General features: G+C 25.3%; 2 protein-coding genes across 2 annotated transcripts; one reads left to right on the top strand and one right to left on the bottom strand.

The window, feature by feature from the left end:
* The first annotated feature begins 11907 nt into the window (after positions 1-11907).
* On the top strand, positions 11908-12777 carry LOC113555136. Its single transcript, XM_026959472.1, has 2 exons — positions 11908-12042; positions 12421-12777. The coding sequence occupies exons 1-2, from the start codon at positions 11953-11955 to the stop codon at positions 12775-12777; spliced, it is 447 nt and encodes a 148-aa protein (XP_026815273.1). The 5' UTR covers positions 11908-11952.
* Positions 12778-18596: 5819 nt separating this feature from the next.
* Positions 18597-22634, bottom strand: LOC113552872 (synaptobrevin homolog YKT6). Its single transcript, XM_026955865.1, has 5 exons — positions 22356-22634; positions 22062-22259; positions 21889-21989; positions 21032-21202; positions 18597-20382 (listed from the first exon to the last, which is right to left on the bottom strand). The coding sequence occupies exons 2-5, from the start codon at positions 22249-22251 to the stop codon at positions 20248-20250; spliced, it is 597 nt and encodes a 198-aa protein (XP_026811666.1). The 5' UTR covers positions 22252-22259; positions 22356-22634; the 3' UTR covers positions 18597-20247.
* Positions 22635-26682: the final 4048 nt, after the last annotated feature.

The raw sequence follows: 26682 nt of genomic DNA, 5'->3' as shown, positions 1-26682 counted from the left end.
CATGTCTATAAATTAATTTTTAACACGAGTTTTTTTTAAATAGCATACCGCAATTTACAGGGGATCTATTAAATATCTGCTTCACTTATTATCTACATCTCCGTCTGTATATTTATATAGTTAAGCAGGAACTAGTTTTTTATTATTCTCTATTATATTAATCTAATATTGTTAAGATATCATAGTTTATGGATGAATAATAATAAAAAAAAAATTGATATCGGTTTATCTTACAGAGCTTATTGTCATGGGCTCATATAGATATGACTACTACATTTTCGTATACAATAACGATTACAATATTAATATATTAAACCGAAATTCCTATACAATAATTAAATAAAGAACGTCATATCATTCTTCTATCTCAGTCTCTGCTCTACCATTCGGTTTCAGTAGTATGTTTAAAGTTTATACAATGCATTTTTTTGTGGGTGTATCATGAATAACAAAGCCTAGTATATTAATTATTATAGATACATTTTTACAGATTACATACACTAGCACATTTGATTATAATATAATATTATATTATATAAAATCTTTAACATGAGCGTAAATATAAAGGAGGGTTTATGGGACTTTGACCTCCCAAAACTATACTAAATCTCCCTAAATCAAAAATTTTCTGAGTAAATATTATTTTTTCTAAAATTTTAAAATTAAACATATTAAAAATTATTATTATTTTTATTCTATAGTATTTATAAAAGAAAAAATTATTATTATTTTACCGAAGAAAATGTGGTAAGAAAGAAATATAATAAATAAATTGATCATGTAATAATTTTCTATAATACAAAACTATACGTATGTTTGACTTTAATATATTTAGACTTTTCTGTTTATTTGCTTAATTTAATAAACAACAATCTGTTATAAAATGTATTACAATTAGAAGTGATGAGTATAATTGTTTAGTGAGGCATGGGTAACTGGTATCCTGCAGTGATACACAGATCCCACTTTGGGATAAGTGCCGTAATAAATAATGAATGTGAATGATGTAATTGATATAATATTAATCAATTTTAGATTATATTTCTCGCGGTCTTTATATTTGTTTCGCATGAACAGGGTATTTTTATGTTAAAACATTTTGTTTAAAACGTTAGTTTATAACACGTTTAAAACATCAGAAAAAACATATTGATTTTGTTTATTTAAACGTTTTAAACATCAATAAAAAACGTGTGTTTAAAACAATATTTTTGATAAAATTTTAAACTTAAATAATTCATAGATTTTTTCTACTTTGCAGAATAATTTTTTTTTTTTGAAAATTAACAATTTTAATGATTTAAAATTTAAAAACAATGGCATCCAAAAAAATTGGGCCAACTGTTGTAGACAAAACTCCAAAATTAAAAATAAGCATAAAAATGTAAAAAATCTAAAATAAATCCCCCCTCCCAAACAATTTAGATTATTTGCGCCTATAAGTCTATAACCTTCAAAATACCATTATATCTACTAAATATAAATAAAAAAATCTTTTATACGTTGATTATGATTTTTGATTTTATAATTGAAAAGTGCAAATAGTATAATAGTTATCATAATTTATATTATGTAATAATAGTCGATAATGCCGTAGATAATAAGATTTGGCAGCTTTATAAAATAATGAAACATTAATATCTAAAAAGAAAAAAAAGAAAATCAGATAAAATTTATTACAAAAACAGAATTTCATATTTTATCACGCCATAAAAATATAATTATTATGAACTGTCTAATGTGACGATATCACTACATCAGCACACGCCGTGATGAAAATAATACCTACAAATCTAATAACCTGTACACTGGACTTATGCCCAATCGTTAAAATAATCGTCGTGGTATAGTTAAAGATAGTTTCATTTTTATCCTATGTGCACCTTGGGCATAATAGAAATTACAACTTAAAATTTTAAGCTGTACCGCCTGTACCGTATAAATACGACTGTCTATCAAAAAAATAATTCTAAATTCTATAAAAAATAAAAAAATAGGTAAATGGCAATGTTTAGTAATTAATAAATAATGAATGAGATATAAGGTAACATAAGGTATTGTATTTATTTTTATCCCATTATTTAAACCAGGTTTTCTTTAAAATGAATAACCCATATAGCTAGGTATATAAACTACTTAAAGGCGGAAGCGGCGTCCGCGCGCAGCCTTTGGTTTTTACTTGCGATTGCGATCGTTTCAACACGAAAACTAATGATGCGGCATGCACCGATTTCAATGAACTCGAACGCCGAGATAACGACAGATGTGTCACACAGGCCGCTGTCTCTGTCAAAGTGTCAACCATTAACAATTTTTCTGTTAAATTCTTATGTTTATTGCAGAAACACGAATTTGTGTATTCGTTGTCCTTATTTCTTACACAGTAAACCGCGGCTTGTACCTATATTATCGTGACATTTTTACAAAAAAAAAATGTTTTATATAAATTTATGTATATTTATGTTTATATATAACCTTTTTTTTTTACATTTTGGCTCTTTCATATTTATTAATATATTTGGTGGCTCGTGAGTCTCTTCTCGCTGGCTACCTCTGTTACATAATTATTAAGTATTAAAACTCATCAGTCATCACTAACTTTAATTTTGATTTAATAATAGTTCGTTTTAAAAATGCTGTCTCACAAGAGTAACTTATAAGAGAAATATTATTAAAAAGCATTATGGATTTAAAATAGAATATGAAAAACGTTTCTAAACGTTCATTATTTACTAATCAATTCAACTATTTCGAAATGTCGATGTTAGATAAGCAACGTCTAAATTATTTTTCTGGTATACTTATGAGTATCTATTTTAATGTTTGTATCGATATTTTTAAATTAAATGCTTCTGAAAATATTTCTTATTTATAAAGATATAATTAAATTTAACTTTTTCCGGGAAAAACAAAAAAAGTGTTGAAAACAGTAAACACGCTATCGACCTCGTTCATTTATTATTAATCAAATACGGTGGAAAACGTAATGTAACCTTAACCTTAATATCCGTGGTTTAGACAATTATATTATTATCGACTATCGAGTAACAACAACAAACACTAGACATTTAGACATTGTAAACATTGTCATATCGGAAAAAATATAAATATTAAATACCTAAGCTGAAATAATAAACAAAAATAAAAACCATTAAATTATACAATTTATCATTACTTATCGCGGATTCGCGTAGTTACTAGGTGGCATTATTAGACTTTTAAACTATTATGGGATTCTGGGTAAATGTGGGATTCAAGAAAATGGATTGTAGGATGATTGGTTAGGGAATTCGTGCAAATTCAAGCTACTATGTACTATATATTAACGTTGGAAAAGTTTAAAGGAAAAAAGAAAATCGACTTCTTTAATCTTTTTATGCCTTTGTGGTCAGGAATTTAAGGAAATATGTGATTACTATGGCCACTATGGGCGTGTTTAGAACTATTTTCCAGCTAACTCTATTTATTCTTATTATTTGACGAAACTTCTTAATAAATATTAGTTCCATAAATTAAAAATTTGATAACAACTCTAACTAGAAGTGAAATATTAAAAAACTAAATTCAGTCACGTAAACATTCCTGTATGATAATTACGAAAAACCGGATTTATAGAACAAGGGAAATTATAACAACTTATTTGATGAAAATTTGCAAACTAAAATAGGTGGTCAAGTGGTACCGCTCTGTTGTATAGTATGTTATAAGTGGATTATTGTAATGGAAGGTATTAAATTTTAAATTTTAATTCAATGATCTATAAACCCCCATATGTTTGTATATGAAAAACGATTCTGAACACAGAGACGGTTTTTCAGTCTAGGGAATGATTAAGTTCGTGGTAGGTATAACTAGGTAAAAACTTGAAGTCATGGAGTTGTATAATATTATAATATTTATATAGTAACATATGGAAGTACTATAAAAAAAATCAACGAATAAATCCTATCACGTTTAGAAAATGTTTAAATAAACATTTGATGGAAATTACAAATCTTTACTGTTAATAGTTTTTAAATTACGACAAAATAAGAAAATCGTCTATAAAAATTTGTTGATTTACAAGTTCTCCAATGACTAACTTCAAACGACGTCGACGTTACCACTTACCGCACAAATGCGCAAAATATGCATAGGACAAAACTACACACAGATTTTAAAATACTAGATATCCCATTACTGCACACAAATTTAGTCATATATTTTTCACGATTATCATTGCTTATCATCTTATCGATAAAAATATATCTTAATCAAGATTGCGCGACATTGCGTATTAATCTTCATTTGTAAAAGATTATATTTTGTAGTAAGTTTACAGTCGGATTTTAGTCTTCGAACAATCGCACGATACATTTGCAATAAAATAAATATAATGTTTAAATTTTTTACATATAATCTTGGAAATAATTCCATTTATTTTGACAACTATGACTTTCGTCGTTTTAGAGCTAATAAGTAATAAGTTATTACTAATAACTAATAAATGTTCGGGTTGGCAATAAGTGGCATGTTTGTGCGATAACTGAAAACACAACTTTAAATACTCATAAAAAAAATCCGGTAAACTTTTTTTTTTGATTAAATGTAGGAAAACTTATGGGGAATCTTTTAATGGTTATGAATTTCTAACTTAAAATAAATTGGAAATTTTTATGATTTTTATGAATTTTATCAAAATTTTAACGTTATAGACGTTTATAAAAATTTATTTTGGATTTACGCTCAACTTTTTTTTAATTTTCAACAGCAATAACTCATGAGAAATGTTGTATTTAATTTTTATGTTTTTTAACGAGTGAACATTTTTTTATCGTCAATTATTAATTAACAAGTCGAAATTTGATGTTGTAAAATTTTATAAGTATAATGATTCTTTTTAGTTACTTACATCAAAAAACAAAATTTATTTATATAAAAATTCATAATTATTGTTGGTTTTACACATAATCTATGGTAGTGCAAATCGAGAAAATAGTCAAACAAATACCTGCTAATTCATAAAAAAATTAACTTTAAAAAAATATAAAAAAAATATAACAATTAATTATTAATTTTTTATTTTTGGTCTTTTAAAAATGTATTTAAAAAGTAAGTAAGTACAGAATTTTTTAATTTTTAACCCCTAACTACTCCATAACAACTTTTTTTTCATATTTAATCGACAACAAAGGAGGCTCTGCTTGCATAATACTACTCCTCAACTCCATAATGATCTAACTAAATCCGATTTGCTACCAAAAATCAATATCAGGGTTGAAAATCTAAGAACTTTTACTGTTTTAAAAAACGATAACAAAAAAAAACACAATGTTGTAAAAGCAATATATTTATCATCTAGATCTGAATTATAAATATTGTCAACTAGCTACTGAAAAGTAAAACGTTTTAATTAATATTATCGCATTTTATTTGATTATTGAGACAAAATTCACAGTCAAGCAGAATACGATAGGCCCTAGACATCGCGTATAGATCTCGACATTTAAATATAATACTAATATACTCATATAATATAGGTACCTATCATAGTTGTGTAAATTTAATCAAAAAACGAATAATAATTTATTAATGATTTGGAAATCAAATTTTACTATATTTTTTTGAGAATATCATATTATTATATTTCGAAAACAATGAATAACCATTGCTTCGATAATAGTAAATGTGAGTTGAATAATACGAAAATGATAATCAAATAATAAGTCCAAATAAAACTGCATCATATTTGTGTAAATCATCTAAATTTATATTTTTATGCAGTCTACTCGTATACAACTGGTAAAGTGGGGAGCTAAATTTAATACTTAACTAAGCGTTTAATCTTGTTTTGTCGTTTATTAATAACGTATATTCATTCTGAAACTAATATAATCTACTTATTTGAGTTAGTGAGTAAATAAAAATCAACTATTCATGTAATTAGTAAAATCAAAATATTGTTTTGTACGTCTTTCACTTTAATCACTTAAAAAAAAAAAGTTATAAAATCTAAATGCTTACGTATATATCTTAACAACGATAAAACTTTTAAACAGATTTCAATAAAATCAATGTATTGCAATTTGTTTTCTAATCTCTAACAGAAAACAGTTTGTCATAAATAGGTAATATTATAATAAAATTAGAATTCGTTTGGTTAAATGTTAAATTACAATTTTCTATGCGTAGTATACTAATTATTAGTTATTTTATTATACTAGGTACCTGCCTATAGTGTGTATGATAAAAATACGTAAGTAGGTACTTACTTGTTACTTTTGAATGTTTTAATAAACAAATACTTGGTTTAATACTTAATAGGTACCTACGTCTTTAGTCTTTATACTTATCATCGACGTAGGTAATTACTTATTTTGTAAACGGATCAATTAAAAACAATTTACGTTCGTCCGTTCTGTAAAAACAACACTATTTATCCAATAAGTATAATAATATTAAAAATAGAATTCATTGCGTTACAATTATCTATATCCGCAGCATAATAATATGTATGACGTACCTAAACAAAATGCATAGGTAGGTACTTCTGTCAACGAATAAACACTTGGTCTAATATGGCTTATATTCATAACAAGTGACGATTACGCATTTGTAAAACAAACTGAACAAAAAAATAAAGTTCTGACGAAGAAGCACTTAAAAAAGAAAAGAAGGACACATTTGAATAATTGTATATTTATTATATAGGAAGATCATAAAGATACGAGATCAGGAAATGGACTTACTCCAAAAAAAAAAAAAAAAAAATTCAATATTAAACAAAACATGTTTCAGCAGGACATTATGTAAATGCTAATCTAATTTTGTGTGAAATGTAGGTACATGTACTCAATACTCGCTTTCATAGTTTTATTGTATTTAATTAAATTTGCAGTCTGAAAACATTTCAACTGGTGGTGTGTAAATTTACAAATTTAATTTACTGTTGTATGCACATTTATATAGTTGTGCTGTTGACCTTAGTTTTAAAAACGACTATATCGTAAAATAAATGATTATACTGTGTATGTATCGTTACAAATTACAATTACAATTTACAGGATACCTCTCAATCATAAATTATTATTTCAAAAATGCAAATCTTTATGAATAATTCACATTACAATTGTTTTAAAACTTTATTACATTCTCTTATGATTTAAGCTATCAACATTTTTTAGTAAGTATAACTAACTTACAATTAAACCGTTTAAGTATTCTATTATAAATAATTTATTCAAATGTTTAATTTAGTGTTAAACCGATCATATTTTTATACCAGCCTACGTTTGATTTCTATTAAAATTTACTAGTAATTGTCCTTTAATAATTTAATTTTTATCGATACTGTAAATGTAATCATGAGTGGGACAAATTGTCACGTAAACTTAACAGAAAATAGCATAAGATTTACTTACCATATCCTCTCACCAATCAAAACTTTCCTTTTTGTAATTTATAAGTTGACTATTGGCCGTACAAGACATAAGTTATTATATTATTCATGTTTAATGTTATAGAATAAAAATTATATATTTAATATGAAGCGTCAAATTATAATTTATAATTTATTCTTATTATTATAATTTACTCTGCATAATTTTTACAAGCTATAATTAATCTTTAAATATACTCATAGGTAAAAATAAAATCTCCATTATTAGATTAATTTATTAATAGTATAGTACCAACTTGTATAGTATACAGTACTTATATTGTATAATATCTTAAGCGAATAAATTGTTTATAGCATTATGCCTATTGGCTATTGCCTATATTGTAATATAATTATACATAGTTATACTTTTACTAGTATATTAAAACTTCAAAGTATACATTTAAAGAAGTTAAATAATAAAAATAATAAAAAGAGGGTTCTAAGATTCACCTACTTAGTAATTTCCAATCAATACTTCTATATTTTCAAACATTTGTATTTTGTATTATTGATAATACCTAATAAATTACCATGCATACAATAGATTACTATTTATATAATTTTGTTCTACCGACAATACTTTAAAATATTACCATAAAATAACATGTAATATGACGGTTATAAAGACCCTACGATATCTAATAAAATAAAATAAAGTGTAAGGCTTCAAGAATTTACGTGAGCGTATTGTAAATTAAATATTTAGGGTCTATTAACATTTAACCCATAAACCCGACATAATATAATGATAAACAAACTATATTTTTTAACAATAGAACTTAATCTGTTAAACATAATAAATATAATATATTACAGAGACCCAACATCTGCATATTGAGTGAAACAAGGAATATATTATATTAGTTATGATAATAATATATTTTTTTTAAATTATTTTTACGTATCTGTTCAATTTTAGATTTTGAGCAGTGATAAGTTTTACAATGATGTGTATTTGTTTTTTATAGTTATAAAAGTTCTTTATTCTACAACATAGAAGGTGGTTTCTAGTAACCAATTATATCTTGTTGGTACTTTTGGTATTTGGGGTTTAGGGAAGGGTTATTTTTAGACATGGTATAATTGTATAAATATTCTGGCTTTTTTTAAGCTTTTTATAAAGGTTTTTATTTTCTATAAATTATTACGATCATTTTTCTCAAACTAAAAACTTAAAAACGTAGTATAATAATTCTCGCAAGCACTCTATTAGCAATAAAAAAAAAAAAAAAATGAAATTACAAGGATACAATTTTTTATGTGCATTCGAATTTTGATAAACTTATTCAAAGAATTCAAAATCACGAAAGTATTTCTAGTATGACATAGTTGAAAATTCGCATAATTTTCAATTCAAATATCTAAAACTTGAAAAAGTAATAAGGTTATGTATTTATTGTTATTTAATACATAGTTTTTAGTTAGTAACCATTAGAAACGTTGAAATAACATAGCTTAGCACAATCTTTTTTTACAATAAATTCATGTTCAAATCTTTAAGAAAAGGGACATTTAAACGAAAAAAACAATTTTAAAATGTTAGTAGATTTTTTGTGATTCAAAAAAATCCAATCGTAAAAACTTGAAACAAAATTTAAATTATCACCCTTTCCATTCACAAAGAAATTTTCTTTAAAAAACAACTACTGAAAACAATTTACACTGTTTTTTACTTTCTAAACATAGATAAAGGTAGTAATTTCCTAAGAAATCTTAACAAATATAATTGTCTAAATACTATTAAGATAAAGGATGATGCGTGGTTTAGTGTTTGTTATAAGATTTTAAAATAATATGTTAGTACAATCATTAAATAATTATTGAAATTTTCAACTTTAAAAGTTTGAAGTGTATAATTTTAACTATATATAGGGCAAAAACTCTTGTACAAAAGGATATAAATATTTTTAATTATAATAAAAAAACTAAATCACTTGCATTATATAAGATCTTAAAAACTCGATGTCCATGAATTAACATAGTTGACCGTTGACCTATTATTATACGTTAATTCTTTAAACTGAAAACAATAAATTTATTTTTTATAAGCTTATTAAATTCAAATTTGTATATGTTTTGTATTTAATTATATGATTGTATTAACATTAAAATATTTTTTATTAAAAGTTACCATCTTACAAACTTACTATCTATAAAATATGTGTTCAGTAGAATTCTGAACTATCCTGAAATATTGAAATGTTAGCTTTATTATAGGTTGGTAGGTACTGTTGATAGAATGAATTATTATCAACCTTAAAGGTAAGAATTTAGAACATTACCTATCTATGTTTTTAAGTTTGTTTTTTACGTTGTTTTTGTATGGACATTTTTTTATTGTAAAATTCTACATTCTATTAAATCACTTAAAAACAATAAAATATATATTGTAAAAACCCAATGTACAAACATAGATAATGTCTTATCTTCAAATTTCATAGTTAGTTAATTTACTCTTAATATTAAATCTAACAACAGAAATAATCAATTCTGCTGAATGAAATGCTGTTGTACCTATACGTTTGCAAAATAAATTTATTATTTATTCCAAACAAAGGACATTAAATTGCACAATCATATTTTGTTAAGATGATTTAAATTCAAGGTCTAATTAAATTTAAGTAGGAAAGGTTTCATGGATTGTGGATACGTATCATGTTTTTAAATCTATACCATTGAAATAAATATATATTTACCCAACATATATTGATTTAGCTACAAATTTATTTTAAGATATTTTAAAATTGTTTTTTATTTTGCAATATCATACAATTAGAATAAATATATTTAGATTTAGATATGGAAAAACATTTTAATCAATTTTTGAAGTAACTTTAGAATTTTATGTTTTTTTTTTTATTTAATATTGCATAACAATTTTAGTATTTATTATCATTAATGCGTGCTAAACAGTAAAATTATAAGCCTTGTGCAGATTATATACTATCACGTGTAACCCGGTGTAGTCGTGTAGGTAATGTGTACTATTTACCTATCAATGCGGTTATTACATGTCAATTGTTATTTGTCGTGTTTAAAAATAAATTACATAATATAGTAAATAATAAATAAATTACGCATACAATTTTATGTAGGTATAGACTACACTACTACAGTAACTACTACATAATTTCAAAGTCTACTAAAAACAGATTACTTGGGTCAGAACGTTAACTTAATTGTATTCGGTTAATCTTAATGTTAAAGCTAGATTAAATTAAAAACAGGTAAAATGGTAAAAATAGTTCTATTTGATATTCGACATTATCATTGATATTTAACAAAAGTTGTGTTTATTTATTGTGTGTTAAAAATTTTAATTTTTCTCAAAAAGTTTAAATGATTATACGATATAAATATATAATAATAAGTCTTATCCTAACCGTCAACTACTCGATACAGTTTATCATCCACTATTTACTAAAATGTTTAATGTCAACTATTAAGTTATTGGTAACTATACAAAAATCTAAAGGATTTTTGAAATATGTAATAATATTTATAAGTCTATTGTTTATATAGTTGTTATAAAATATATATTAAAATAATTATAAATAAATATTTTAAATGATAAAGGAGGCAATAATTATAATTATCAAAAAATTTTACTTCATATAATGACAAGTCAAAGAATTTTTAACAATTTTTATTATAATTATATTATTTGTCATAATCTTAAAATTAATAAGATGACCTATATACAGCAAACTATTATATAATTTCGTAGTGTTTTGATCGCACCTAAATGTCCTTTAAATATTAAAAAATATAATATACATTATACACTATAAACCTACGCAATTTCATCCACAATCTACATCAGGGCTATTGAATACCTGCGGTTAAAAAACATTCGTCTAATATAAACAAGAATCTAGAGAAACGTTCTTTCAAATTTACATCACAAACAAGTACTACCTACGTTTGAATATTTGATACTGCTGGGTACACGATATCACGATCGTCAAAACAATATTACACACGTTTACTGCTGTGCTTCAGATTAGTTTATATATTTTTACAAAAATAATGCAAATGAGATAATCTAAATTACATATATAATATTGTAATAAACTAATAAATACTTTTATTCCTAAATCAGTTACTAATTTAGTAACAAATTACGCTTCAATATCAAACAAATAAAATCACGTATACAAATCTTTAAATGATTTATAGACTAACACTTTGAATTTGTCTCAATACGTAAAATAACGTAAATATTTATGACTTCAAGATTACAATATTGAGTATATTAATACCATACATGCTCAGTAAAATTAATTCTAAATATTTAAAAAATAAAATTTAATTCATAAAAATCATATATGGGAGATAATGATATTATAAACTAATTTAGAGTTTATAACTTAAGGTAATATACCTATTAATATTCCTGATATTAATTTAAATTAATTTACCTATGATATAATTAATATTAATAACAATGATATTTTCAATAAAATATGGAATATTAATCTAGGATTTCAAAATTCATTCACGTCTACCAAGCTTTGTTCAACTACATTCCAATGACGACAAACCGATCGTCATCGCTCGCCGAAGACTTAAGTTTAAACACAGCATCTGCACAGCTCACGCCGATAACGTCCAAAAAGCAGGTAATTTTTTTTCCAAGAAGAAGTACCTAATGTGGCGATATAGGGTCTTATCATCGTTACTATTTACACATCGTAAATTACTCCTCTCTTGTTTTAACTTCGTAATTATTATTTTATATTGTAATTTTATCTTGTATACTACTTTTACGATATACCTTTAACTCTGCTTATTTATTAAAAATAAAGGACAACGACTAAATGATTTTCGCTACAAACGTTATTTATTTTTGATACACACAAAACAATGAAATTAACACATGTGTGCAGTTAATAACGAACATAATTAAATGTTATTAACTGTCACAAGCATAATTATCAGTATAGCATCATTAATAATTGAAATCATAATGAAAGGATCATTTTTTTCAAACCACCTAGAGTCGTGAAATTTACCGACACGTCCGCATATACAAAACATCGACTTCTGGTTCGCCCTTTTATTGTGACTCGTCAGACTGCAACAACGAGTGGACGACTTGCCACTGTCCACTGATATCACACGTCGCAGTGGTACGGATTTTCACCTGTGTGCGTCCGCAGATGATTGGTCAAACTGTTACTTTGGGAGAACGTTTTATCGCACACGTCACATTCGTAAGGTTTTTCACCAGTGTGCATCCTCTGGTGTTTGATCAGATTGCACTTCTCAGAGAACGACTTGTCGCACACGTCACATTCGTACGGATTTTCACTTGTGTGCGTCCGCAGACCGCAGGTGACCGGTCAAATTGTTAGTTTGGGAGAACAACTTATCGCACACGTCACATGGCCACGGCGTCGCAATATGGTAGCAAGACGAAGGTAGAACATTTTCAATGAACTCGTATAGAAAATTGCAAACGGACTGTTTTTAAGGAGTTCGATACAGGCAATTTTCTATGTTTATACATACAGGTTGCATAAACGCGATTTTAATGAACATTATTGACTGTTGAAAATAATAAAATATTTTTAAAGTATATTTAGCCTTATGGGCTATGGACTATGACCATAAGACGTGTTAACTTTTTATTAGTGTTTCTAGTATTATTTGTTTTGAGACTATATTATATTATGAAATCTGCAGAAAGTTTTTAAAATTTTACACACATGTGCAAATATTTTTTTTTCCTAATAATCTATTTGATACATAGTATACTGGACGCCGCTTATAAGATTCACGGAAATGAGGTTCATTCGCTGATTAGACTCAAAATCGTCTGGAATGATCCGAACATATCCAAATACATAATAAAGTTTTCAAATTTATACGAAACTCCTTGAACCGCAAAATTAAACTCACATAATAGTACTTTAAAGAAAATACGTATTTTCAACCACCTTATCTTATAGTAAAATTAAGATGTTTGAAATCAAATTAAGGAATATAATTATATACGTAAAGCCATTAAACTTCAAAAAATTTTAAAAATTTAATTGCGTATAGTAAAATGCATAATATATCTATTAATATACATAACATTTTTAAGTTTCCACATTTCACGAATAATGTTTTTGAATTATAACCAAATAATAAATACCAAAGTACCAACTAAATCTAATTTACTACAATAAACTACACTTAAAATTGATAATTAAATCATTTTTATCGCCCCAAAAAATAATATAATAAACTAAAAATAAATATAGAATTTTGGAAAATTCCATTATAGGTAATAAAGAATAATATAATATATAGTGATGAATGAAAAGTTTCACAGACCTACAAATAATATTTTTGAGTATTACAATAAAATAACTAAAAACGTAATTATTCTTTGTTTAATATTAATTTCAAATAATTCTAAAATGTAGTAATTATGAATATTTCTAAATTTTTTGTATTTTTCTTAGTATGAACTTTTTATTAATAGACGTCTGCTATAGTGCTATATGTGTGTATGACTAATCTGTAATGTTCGAAATTTGTAGCACATGTTTTTATAATGTGTACTTAAATAAATGTGTTTCAAATCATTCTGATTACAATGAATAATGATGTAAAATTACATTTTATATTATGTTTTTTCCTTCAATAGTATTTTCTTTACTAATGTTTGCATCATTTTCACGAACATTGCATCTATTTCTATATTACCCTACTTAAAATATTATTTAAAAATCGTCGAAATATAATGTATTCATTAAAAATAAATATAAAATAATTATCATAACACCGAAATATTAATAGTTTATCAAAATTACGATTTTGGAAATAAAAATTATTTAAAGCACTATTAAAAGGGTTCGTTAATTGATCAGTAAAAGTGAAGAGTGTTTTTTAAAATGGTATGCTCATGATTTCCACATAAAAAAATAAAAAATATATCTAATGCATTAACACCAATTACGCAACGTTTTAATGAAAATAATTCAACTAAATAAATATATGGTATAAATTCGTTTTTCGATCTTGATATGTAAACATTTTTGTTTTTAAAATTAAATTAAATAAATACTTTTTTGGAAATTATAAATATTTTTCTTAACGATTTATTACGCTACAAAATTTGAGTCCTATAAACAAATCTATTTTAATAACTCTTAAACAAAATGCTTACCGATATACTCTACATAAGCTAATAAACTATAATAGTGTAAAACTTTGGACGTTGGTACCTGTGTGGGCGTGTGGCCATTGAAAACAATTTTATATTCATTTATACAAAAACAACAGCTAAAGTGTCACTAATGGATGGCTTCTTTTTCATCGTTTTCGTTGTACGTTTTTCATCTGTAAATCTGTTTTGTTTTTTTTTTGTTACATTGCTCGCATATGCTTATTGTGCATAAATTATATAGATTGCATAATACTTAATATAAAATTGAAAAATAAATTATACAAAAATAAATTGTAAAACAAAAAATCAACGGTTGTAAGCTGCACCCGAGTTCTTTTAAAGTGTAAAAAGGTAATATTATGTAAAATTGCACCGGGGTAAAATTAAAAAAAAATAATAGCTAAATCAGCGGTTAATTTTTTTTTACGTACCCTTTAGGTATGTTATTAATCAGTCGCGTACTACTAATAACTAAAAATAGAACGATCCAAATTCCAAATTGTACAGTTAAATACATTTATTTTAAATAATAAGGCAATAAAATAGTACAACTACAGTATAATTATTTTTTATTTATTAGTTTTTTAAAATAAGATGTGAATTGAATAATTGAATGAGTTGGTTTATTATCCAAATACGGCCCTCCACGTACCACCATGTAGTCTTTCGCGTACCACTAGTAGTACTCGTACCATAGTTTGAGAACCGCTGAACTACATTTTTGCAAAGTCAAACAAAATTACAATCTCTAATTTATATTTTATACTCAATTCGACAATCCATTACAGCCATATAATATGAATAATTATTAATAGAATACAATTAAAAATGTAAAAAAAATATAATTTTAAAAAGTACAATAGGTATTAGAACAAATAATAACATATTCACCAATTAGGGTTTCGTCATTATTATAATATTTATTAATTAAACTTTGTAACTATTCACATTTTTTTTTTAATTTTGATTTTTAAGGGTTCATTTTTAATATTTAATTCAATATATGTTTCTATTTGAATTTCTTTTAAATTTTCTATAGTAAAAATAATTTACAACACTAAACAATATTTGGATGAGTTGTATAAAAGCTAGAATTAAAATGAGAATGAAATGACTCGCATGCATTAGTGGTTAAAGTTGGCTTTTCTGATGCTTGAGCCCATGTTTCAAATGACTAGACCTTTTTATTTATAATGTATATATAAACATTTAATAAATAATTCGCAAATCGTGTACCTACCTCTTCTGTCGTCAGGCTTTGATTTCATTAAATTATTTACAAAAATATTCAGATACATTTTCTGGCCTTAGAAATGGTATATCGTAGCATAGATGAACGCGTATAGTTTACAATATGTTTGATATAGATAAGAATTCGGGTACAGTTTACGTATGCCCACAAAAATATTAAATCCCAGGTGTAAATATATTTCGTAATTATCTGTAGTATATGAATAATAGTGATAAATACCAACAGCAGTCAGCCGTAAAATAATAAGCTACAAAATCATAATAACTTATACTTAGGGTCAAAAACATGGAATTAACAGCAGTTACTAGTTATGTTACATAATATAAAAATTCTAGCCGACTGCCAATAGGTCTATACTCTGTATATTATAGTGTGAATCACTCATTATTTTGAAAATAGCTTATATAGATGATAAATATTTATTTCAAAAATGTTGTTTATATTGAATTTCAATGAGGTAAATACAAAATATTTTCAATAACATTTATAATACTTATCGAGATAATGAGCGTGTTTACTAAAATAATAGGTATATTATATAGAATAACTCAATCACCCTATAATTTATTCCCATTATAACATTAACATAAGTTGCTTATAAGATACTTATAACATTATTATTACTACCTATTTAAAAAAAAACAACTATACCAAGTTCTATAATATCTAAGAAGTAATCATTTAATAGTATTATACCTTATCCTAATTTTTTTTTATTTACTTTTATTAATCATAAGTCAGAACTCACAATTCACATAGATCATATTATGCATTATTCACCATGTTGTGTTCAAATGTACCGCGTAAGTATTAATTATCTAACAATTTATATCTTATCAAATTTTTTATTTTATAATATTTTTTGTTTAGGACTTGAGGTATCTATAGGTGCTATTAAGTATTATTTGTTTAAATAACTTATTACATGAGTGCATGCGGTCATTGTGTATCTGTATAGTATATATGTATTATGTATATAGATATTTAGTAGGTAAGTAAAATCAATACTTTTATATTTGTAAATGTATTTAAGTATAATATTACATAATAAAATCATCAAAACATAACGCTTGACTTGATTTTTTAAATATTATGAAGTGCTCAAAATCAGTACTTAATACTTATACATATATTAATATTAGGAATATGTTTTTTGTTAATGTTTAAGTTTTTTACTTCTTTAAATTACCATGTATATTTTTAATTTCATATTCCAAAGTTGAATATTTCTTTGAGATTAATGATATGGGAACCTATTTATAAAAACCAAGTTTAAAAATAAATAAATTAGTTGTAATAATATTAAGTTTAAATAAGTGATTATTTACGTATATTTGATCACCACGCTGTCAGTGGTGTGTCCAGCACAAAATAATTGGGTAGGCCAGTTTTATTCTGTAGCATGTAAGTGTGTACTAATAGGGAAGATTTGTCATATCATATGGGATATGGGTATGATAATAATATTCAATAATAAATACTAATAATATCAATAGTAACATTTTTATTTTTGATAAAAAAAAAACCAATCAGTCAAATAAAAATTGGGTAGGCCCAGGCCTAGTCGACCTACCCTGTAAACAGTGTAAACTCGCCAATGCCCACTGTTAAAAAATCACTCCGTACAGAGAGTATATATTATATAATATTTTATATACTATAATCTAATGTAACTGATGTCTGAGACACATACTAATATCTCGTTAATCGTTTTTAATTGTTTAATAAATAATGATATTCAATACTATATCAAGTATCAAGGCCTCATTAGGTTTAATACAAACATAAAATTACATCACTTAATGAATACAAAATTAAAACAATAGTTACAAGGATATTATTTAAATGGATAATTATTTTCTTAAATTAATTGGTGGTAGTTGGCATGACTAATATTATAATTTATAACATCAAATAGACATGATGTAAAAGTTAACATTTCTCCAAATATTTTGACGAAACTATGACTTGTTCTAATCGGATATCTGTTTTTAATTATTAATGCCTTTGAAAAAAAAAATTAAATCTACTACAACATCAAGATCCAAAATATACTATTCTAAATTCTCGCGATATTATTTTTTTTATGTATTATGAGTTTGTGACACATCACGCATAAATACAGTAATATATATTTGGGTATAGACGGTATAGTATTATAATTGTAGATAGATACCTATAATCTATATAGTTGCGAATTATCCAATTTTTATATTGTAATTCATAATTATAATTGGTTTGAAACTCATAATCCTTGTATTATAATTTATAAATGTGTATAAGTAAGTCTCAACTTTTTAACTCCACTAAAATTGTATGTTCTAACAACTAATAAATAAATATTTTGGAAATTATACAGAATACTATAAAAAAAAATATTTAATTTTTAATAAATTAGAAAAATAAAACAGGCAAATTTAAAAATGCTCATAACTTATAAAAAAATGAACAATTGTAAAGAATCAATACAAACAAATTTTTATTTTTATTTCTTAATGAGTAAAATATTATTTTATTATTATTTATTATTATTATCAATATAAATAGTTTTAATATTATATCATGTAATATCAGTATTTATCACTTATACATTATAGTTGATCAACTATAATGGATTATATATTTGCTTAAAAATAAATAAATGAAATGTCCATCATTTCCATATATTAATACAAGGAAATACAAATTAATCTCTAAAAAGTATAGAAATTGTATAATTTAAAACCAAAGCTAATTTTTATGTTTGACAAATCGCTAATATGTAATCAATATATTATATATATTTGGATAAACCACAAAATATAACAATAAAATGCCATAATTAATATATTACATAATATTTAGCATAATAACTACTAACTTCATACATAACAAACTATTTTACAAAACATTAAAATTGAATAAAGAAATTAAATACATAATTACAATTCATAAAAAATTTTTTTGTTAAAAATCCACATTAAGGCGTAATTTGGGCATATTAGGAAGTAACTTATACAAGGAACAAAACCGTTTTATTGTAAAAAAAAAACTGTTTTGTTAAAAATTACATGACATAAAATATCACAATATTTAATATCTAAACATTCACATAACATTGTAGTGGCGTATAAAAAATTATTTTCATTATGGGCTAATTATTAAATGTTTGGGTTATGGGGGTTATAATTTGCATACCATGTTATAATTGAATCTATAATTTTACTATGGTACATGTTCTAGGGTCCTCCTTCATATATACGTCACTGTTATATTTTACATAATATAATAATAGAATAGCTACTTATATGAATTAAAAGATTTAAACTCAAAACTATTAATAAATGTAATTCTAATAATTTAAAAGACTAACAATTTATTAAGTATAAATTAGTTAAATAAATGTTTTTTTTTTTTTTTAATAACAATAAAATATTATAAACAAAAAAAAATACAGCTTTAACAATTCCTTGGTCCTTCACTAAATGAACATGTATATTCTTCAATTATAAATGATAGAAACTGGTAAAATCTTAAGAATTTCTTCTAAATATGAAACGACAAAATCGAGTTAAATTTTCAAATTGTTCTTATCTTATTACCCATTTTAATACAGATGTCACAAATATATATTGGATATATATTTAAATCAGTGTTGTTTCGATGTTTATATTTCCTTATATAACAAGATTCCATAGCTTTAGAGGCATTACAGGCTCTAGCAGCTAATAATGCTAATATACTTTAATTCAATTATTAGAAAATGTATATGGCCATTGAAATATTGATATGCGACAAAACAATAATTTTTTACCAAAGAATGTCATGGATAATAATTGCGATACATTTTAAATAATTTAAAACTTAAGAAATTTCCTATAAATTTTTCTTTTGTGAGTAAAAAAGGCAGATCTAGAAAAACGTAAGTGAAAACTAACGATTATCAATATATTTAGTTAAATTTTTAATTTCATTAATTTACATATCATGATATTTAAAATCATTATTAAATCAATAATGAATAAAATACATTTGATTTAATTGTATTTATGGCTTAACTAGTTGAATCAGATTAATGAAGCTGGATCTACTACTACTTAAAATAGCATAATAAAAATTATTATTATTTCAAGAAATAACTTCATTGATTTAAATTTTAAATTAAATGCATTGTTGTTGTTAAAATATATATTTTTATATCCTGTTTATTACAAAATATTGATCATGTCCCCAAATGTGGATAAAAAGTAATGAACACACTTTTTCCCCCGATTATAATACAAAATATAAATTGGGAAGGGATCGGAATGTAATAATAAATAAGCCTAAATATTGTTTTGTATATCCTTTTAAGTAGTCACATTTTTATTGACTAACTGAGTAAAAAAATGGTTATACTTAAACCAGTAGTCATATTGGTTACCATTAAATTCATTACATTCGACAACATGCATTCGTTTTCTTAGCAGTTTTGTAAAATGCTTTTGACTGCATACTTAAACCTTCAGATTTTGCAACTAAGTCATCAAGCTTTTCTCCACGTTCCAAAACAGCCTCAATTGTATTATGCTAGAATATAATTTGAGTAATTATTATACAATATTTTTATTTTTTTATTTTATTAGGAACACTTATAAACTTATAATAGATTAATAATGTATATTAATTCTATGGGTACACTAGTGTTGACAAATTGATAAAATTAATAGTTTATAAAAGAAATAATAAACAACTAATATAATTTAGAAAATAAGGTCTATATTACAAAAAAGATACTACAGAAGCTAGAAAGAATTAGTGTTATTGGAAGATAGAATGTATATGGTATTGAAGAAGACATTAAAGGAATTAAATTATGAGAAAAAGTGTAAATACTGAATAGATTAAAATGAGCTATATTGATAAAAAAAAAAAAATGAGGAATATAGATTATAAAGATAATCTTGTTATATGGGAATAATTTATAGGATCAAGAAAGAAGAAAAATGCCTTTTATTTTTATTAATTAAGACAAATGTTGTCATTCAGCATCAGGAATTATATGGAAAACATTAAATGTTTATATTTTGTCTTGTTCAATAATAAGTACTCGTGAATAGTTTTGATGATAAAAATGATTAATTAAATTATTCAATTCTAATTTATTCTATAGCCTATTGGTACTCAAAACTAATGAACATTTTAAACTAAGTATTAGGTATTAAATATAAAAGATTACCAAGATGATTTTTGTGTCATCTAAATCTTGTTGAATTTTTGTCATAGCATCAGCTTCTTTGGGATTTTGATACTTGGCTAACATAGCATTTAGTTCATTGAATGTAACTTGTGTTTCGTTGAGTTTTGGCCAACTATGTGATGGAACTTTTGCAGAAAATTCATCCAATGACTAGATAAAAAAATACATTTAAATGGTAAGGTAATAAATTAAATACAAACTAGCTAGGTAAATAGATATAACTTTTTATCTTGCCGTACTGTTAGAACTTACTGTATAACTCAAAAATAAATAATCTGGTTTTCAGATGAAGTTAATTTGTTGTTATAAATCAACAAAAAATGTATAATAATTCCAACTATAGCTTTTAAATTTGAGATATTGAATAAAGGTTGATAAACTGAATTGATTTATTTTATAAATTATCTACTTATCATTAAACTAATTTAATAAAAAATATATAAACTAATATACCTATGAATAAAATTTAACCCGAAAAGAGAAGTAAGAAGTAAAGACTATACATTAAAATATGTTTTACATAAAGTTTATATGTAGTTTACTACATTTTTATATCTAAAAGATTATAGGTAAGTGATAAGTATAATATTTAATTAAAGTTTACCCATAACCAAATAAATGTTATGATCAGTGATCACAACAAATTGAGTTTTATTCAATTACATGATAAAAGGTTGAAAAATTTTTACATATTTTGATCATCTTATATTCTAATATGATATATTATTATAGCATATAAACCACCAAAAAAAAGCAATGGAAGACACCATTTTCCTTGCATTAAATTTAAGTAACAGTAAGTTGTACTTATATCTATTTTTTTGTCATGAGCTTACCTTTGTTAGAAGGGTATGCGCAACCCGATGAGGATATTCATCGTCAGATATTAGAACACCAGCCAAATTATCCGCCCGTACATAAACATGGCACATATATTCTAAAATGTAATATAATAAAATTAACACTGATAATCTATATAATTTTGTTAATAGGATTAATAGATTCAAACCTTTTTCTTTTACAGATTGCCGAGCAGCAGTCGCTGTGCGTTCTACAATGGTTTTCGTTACAAATCCCATGAATTCCTGTACACTTTTACGTTGAAAGTAACCAAATGACTGCAGTTCAAATGCAGACTTCAATAGCGTTGAATCATTGGGTCCTTTGTACAACACACTCATTGCAAACAATTTCACCATATTGGCGTCTGTCAGAAAAAATCATAGGATTAACATTTTTACGATACACTAAAAAATGAAATACGTAAAGAATTATTGCATAAGTAGGTAAACATAATATTTACCCAGATAAATAAATTCCTTGAAACGATATCAATTAATTGCTTGTTTTGTTAAAAATTAAATTTGAATAAGAAATCGTAGAATGAATATTATTTAATATCTAATTACAGTGAGTTGAAAAAAATCAAAACTAGATATTAATATATAATTGAAAATGATAATATTGAATTTTCGTGACAATCGGGCAATATTGTAATGAGTTAATATAGCTTTAGTTGATAACGCATTAACGAAATCTGGAGAATTTACAATAGGGAAGTGAAAATATGTGATGCTACATGTTATTTGGAAATTTGAAGTTATTTTATATGATAACAAGGACACAATAATAATAATTGACTATCAACAGTTTATACACTAAAAAGAGGGTTTACTTCGCAGTGCGTCCAACCAACACGACCGTCGAATAGTCGTAACATTAATTATTACTCAAAAAATTATATTATTTGGGAAAAATTGGTGACTAATGTGACTACTACACTACTACAATTATCAATTAATTAATTTTTCTAAATTTTAAGTAACGATTTTCCCAATTTAATCTGTATAATATAATAATACTATAGTCTCGACATTTGAGAACTCTTAACAGAACAAATAACAGTAATATTTTAGGAGAATTTAGCCACTCCCTCGTAGTAAATTGCTGTCAGGATACAAAAAATCCCTTATTTCGAATTCACGTCAGCATTCTGTTTATCAGCTGCTACTTTAATCTTACAAACTTTGCACAGCCAATTTGCTTCCGTCAGTTGAAAAATGCTTTTTTCTAACATTCACTATAACTACTAATATGAATAATAATCGACTAACGTCAGAACCGTTTATACATTTATATTTTTTATATGATAAATAATACGAAAAGACAAAAATAGTCATTCTGCTGTGTAGTATAGATATGTATAATATTAGATTTCGAGTGTGCTTCGTCATTGATTAGGACTGAATTTTGATTCGAATTCAATGATGGATTATTGTATGTCAAAAACCAATAAACTATTCTGCAAAACCGGATTCATCTGTATTATCCAATCGATCTAAGGTGTAAGTTTCTATTTTTTTTTAGTTTTTATATTACTATAATAAAAGTTGGTGACGGATTTTTAATTTATCTTAGGGGTCCGAGTCTTGAAATATAACATGTGTATAAAAAAGCATTATTTATATTTGAAAAAAGAAGTACTGATTGTATATTTATTTATTTTATTAACTAAAATTTGAATGTACCTATATATGTTATATGTACGATGTACGAATAAATTTAACAAAATAAATCCGACTCTTCTTATATTTTTACGTCTGGTCATTGGTCAAGCATCATGGACATCAACTGTTAAAGTTTTTATCCTTATGAATCGACATCATTGTCAAGCCGTTCAATGTAGTCTGAAATTTAATTTTAAATAATATTTTGGATTCTGCGCGGAGCGATGAATGTATTAATTTTATAGTGGTGTATTGGTGTTGTGTGTTTTATGTGTGTGTTATACTGTTTGTTTAGTTGTGTATACAAGATATACGTATAATAGAAAAATGTTTTGATCTTCAACTTGTAGCGTGAATTTTGAATTCTGCAGATTGAAAATTAGCAAAACACACTACGCATACCTATAGCTTACTTGGAAACCTAATTTACCTACCACCGTATTCTGACAATTATATGACATATATATGCTTTCTCTAAAGCTGCAGGTGATGTATAGTCCTAACCAAGGTCTAACGGTTGTACCGTTTAAATCCTTCTTATGACTACGTACAGTATACACATACTACATATCGAATAAGGATTATTTTAATTATCAACTAAAAAACCACAGCGACGTTTATTAACTTATTGACGTCAGATGCCTACCACCCCCCCCCCCAGTTGACTTCGCAACAATAAAATATGATTATATATATAGATAGTGATTTGGAGTGTGGAGTGTGGTATTACAATTTACACGAATGTCACTTTTGACTAGTGCATCTGTTTAAATATATTTAAAACATTATTTTTTCTCGAAATGTCAGTAAAATTACCAGCTGTAAATTACAATATCAAATGCACCTCTTTAACAGTTTTCATTGTGTTTTTTTTATCAACCCTTGTAACTTAGTGATTAATAATTATATTAATATATAGTAAGCATATCAATATTAATAAATAATGTCTCAAAATCATATCGATCGATCTAACACAGATAATTTTTTTTGAAAAATATCTGTGTTAAATATAGATCAAAATGATAGTGCATGATCTATAATCATCAACGATACGAGTTTCCTAGTGTGGCCATAGCTATTTTCCTTAAAATAAAAAAACAAAGTTTGACAATTTTCCTCCATCATTAAAATAAAATTTTGGTCAGACCACAAATATATAGATCACTGACCCTGCAAGTGGTCAAATCATCCTGCACGCCATTGAGTGGGTGAAGCGGTAGTGATGCGGGTGAGTGGGTAACAAATGACAATAATTATTCGATAAATCATAACGCTAACGTATTAATAATCATAATAATAAATATATTTGAATATTATTATTAAAATATCGTCACATCAGTTACATCAGTGATGACGTGCAGGATGTCCGCCAATGTTTAAGAACAGCAATTCCTGTTTGTAATAAATATGGATAATGACAAAAAAATCATTAATTACTGTTCGTCACGACCGCGGTTACCTAATGGCACCGTGGCCGCAATGACGTGATTTAACAAAATTACCATCAAACGGCCGCGAATCCTCGTGACAGTGCGCTGTACCTCACACAACGTCATCGCGGATATATCATATAATATATTCATTGACGGGCGAACAGAATGTCTTTACGTGTTGCCAATGCAGTGGCTGAAAAAATAAGGATTCGAGTGTCGCTTACACCATATTATGTCATCATCACACACATTTGCTGTGTGTCCCATATAAATTGAGAATGGGTCTTATAGATAATATCTATAATATTTTTTAGTCCACCGCACGGAGTCGGAGACTAATAATGAGTGGACTCGATCACGCGTTAAAATGTAATATATTTTATTTATTTATCTAAATTATTAATAATTAATGGACCGAGCCCTATGAATAAAGTTTAGATTATGTAATTATAAAAAGGTGGTATACCATTGTATGTTATCATTAATCAATTATTATATCGGTAAAAAAAATATATTCGAAGGCCGTGTTAAATTTCTTCCTGCCCCAACTACCCCAATGGAAAATCTTCTGAGATAAATTGTAAATTCATTGCCAGAATTGTTATGTTAGAAATACAAATATTCTCGACAAACTTATCGCTGAAACAAGTGAAATATGTGACAAATGGTAATGAATGATCATAGCTCATTTGTCAAAAAACAAGAATAATGTGTCGATTGATCTTTTAGAAAAATGTTGTTTAAGCGTATTGTGTTTATTTAGGTACATGTTATTGTTAAATATTATATTATTATTATTATTATTATTATCATTACTTTTATTGGAAGGTTTTGTTATGGTACTTAATACTTATATAAAAAATGGTCGGATGCGATGGACATAATATTATATTGCACGTTTGTATTAAAATTGCCTATATAACATGCCCTTATAAGATCTTAGATGAGTTATATTGAATGTGGTTCTTGTCTTACTTATTAAAATACTCAAAACAGTGGCGATAGATAGCGCTGCCGTTAACATCTTTAGTATATAATACGCATTGACTGTATATAATGAATAGGGAACGGATTTAAAATTTAAATGCTCTAAAAAGCAAGAAAAATGACTTTAAAAAATACGATTTTATACACTCATAACAGACAATTTTTTTAAAAATGCACTAAAAAAATATTCTTAAAATTATTTTTAACATTTAAATAATTTGTTTAATTATACATGTACATTTTTATTTTTTGGTATTAATTATTAGTACCATTTTCATCATTTTCTAGTGCTCCTATAACTTCTTTTTACTCTAAAAATTATTTCCAAAAAATGAATACTTAATTTAGATAGATACATTCGTTGTATCTTATGTTTATAATAGCACTGTAATATAATCAGGTACTGTTAATTTTTATCGAATTTTATCAATTCTTATATAAAAATGACTTAAATAAATGCACAAAAAATGTCAAAAAGTGCAAAATAAAAATTACATTTTTAATTCCTTGATGTATGAAATGAACTTTGTGCTTGGAAAGCAATGTTTTCGGAAATTCAGAAACAAAATGTAATTCGCATTTAAATCCGTTCCCTAGTAATGAATAATAACTATTGTTACACGTGTGTACCTAGTACTATTTCACCAGAATGTTATCAGCATCATAACACTGCACTTCTATTATCATAAGTAATAAAATAAAT

This window comes from Rhopalosiphum maidis, chromosome 2, assembly GCF_003676215.2.
Source record: "Rhopalosiphum maidis isolate BTI-1 chromosome 2, ASM367621v3, whole genome shotgun sequence".
NCBI lineage: Eukaryota > Metazoa > Arthropoda > Insecta > Hemiptera > Aphididae > Rhopalosiphum > Rhopalosiphum maidis.
This window is presented reverse-complemented; position numbering and strand designations above follow the sequence as displayed.

Coding starts and splice junctions, on each gene's coding strand:
- LOC113555136 (XM_026959472.1), top strand. CDS start 11,953: ATGACGACAAACCGATCGTCATCGCTCGCCGAAGACTTAAGTTTAAAC. Junction 12,043..12,420: donor CGATAACGTCCAAAAAGCAG/GTAATTTTTTTT, acceptor CAAACCACCTAG/AGTCGTGAAATTTACCGACA.
- LOC113552872 (XM_026955865.1), bottom strand. CDS start 22,251: ATGGTGAAATTGTTTGCAATGAGTGTGTTGTACAAAGGACCCAATGAT. Junction 21,990..22,061: donor GCAATCTGTAAAAGAAAAAG/GTTTGAATCTAT, acceptor ATTACATTTTAG/AATATATGTGCCATGTTTAT. Junction 21,203..21,888: donor CGCATACCCTTCTAACAAAG/GTAAGCTCATGA, acceptor TTTTTTATCTAG/TCATTGGATGAATTTTCTGC.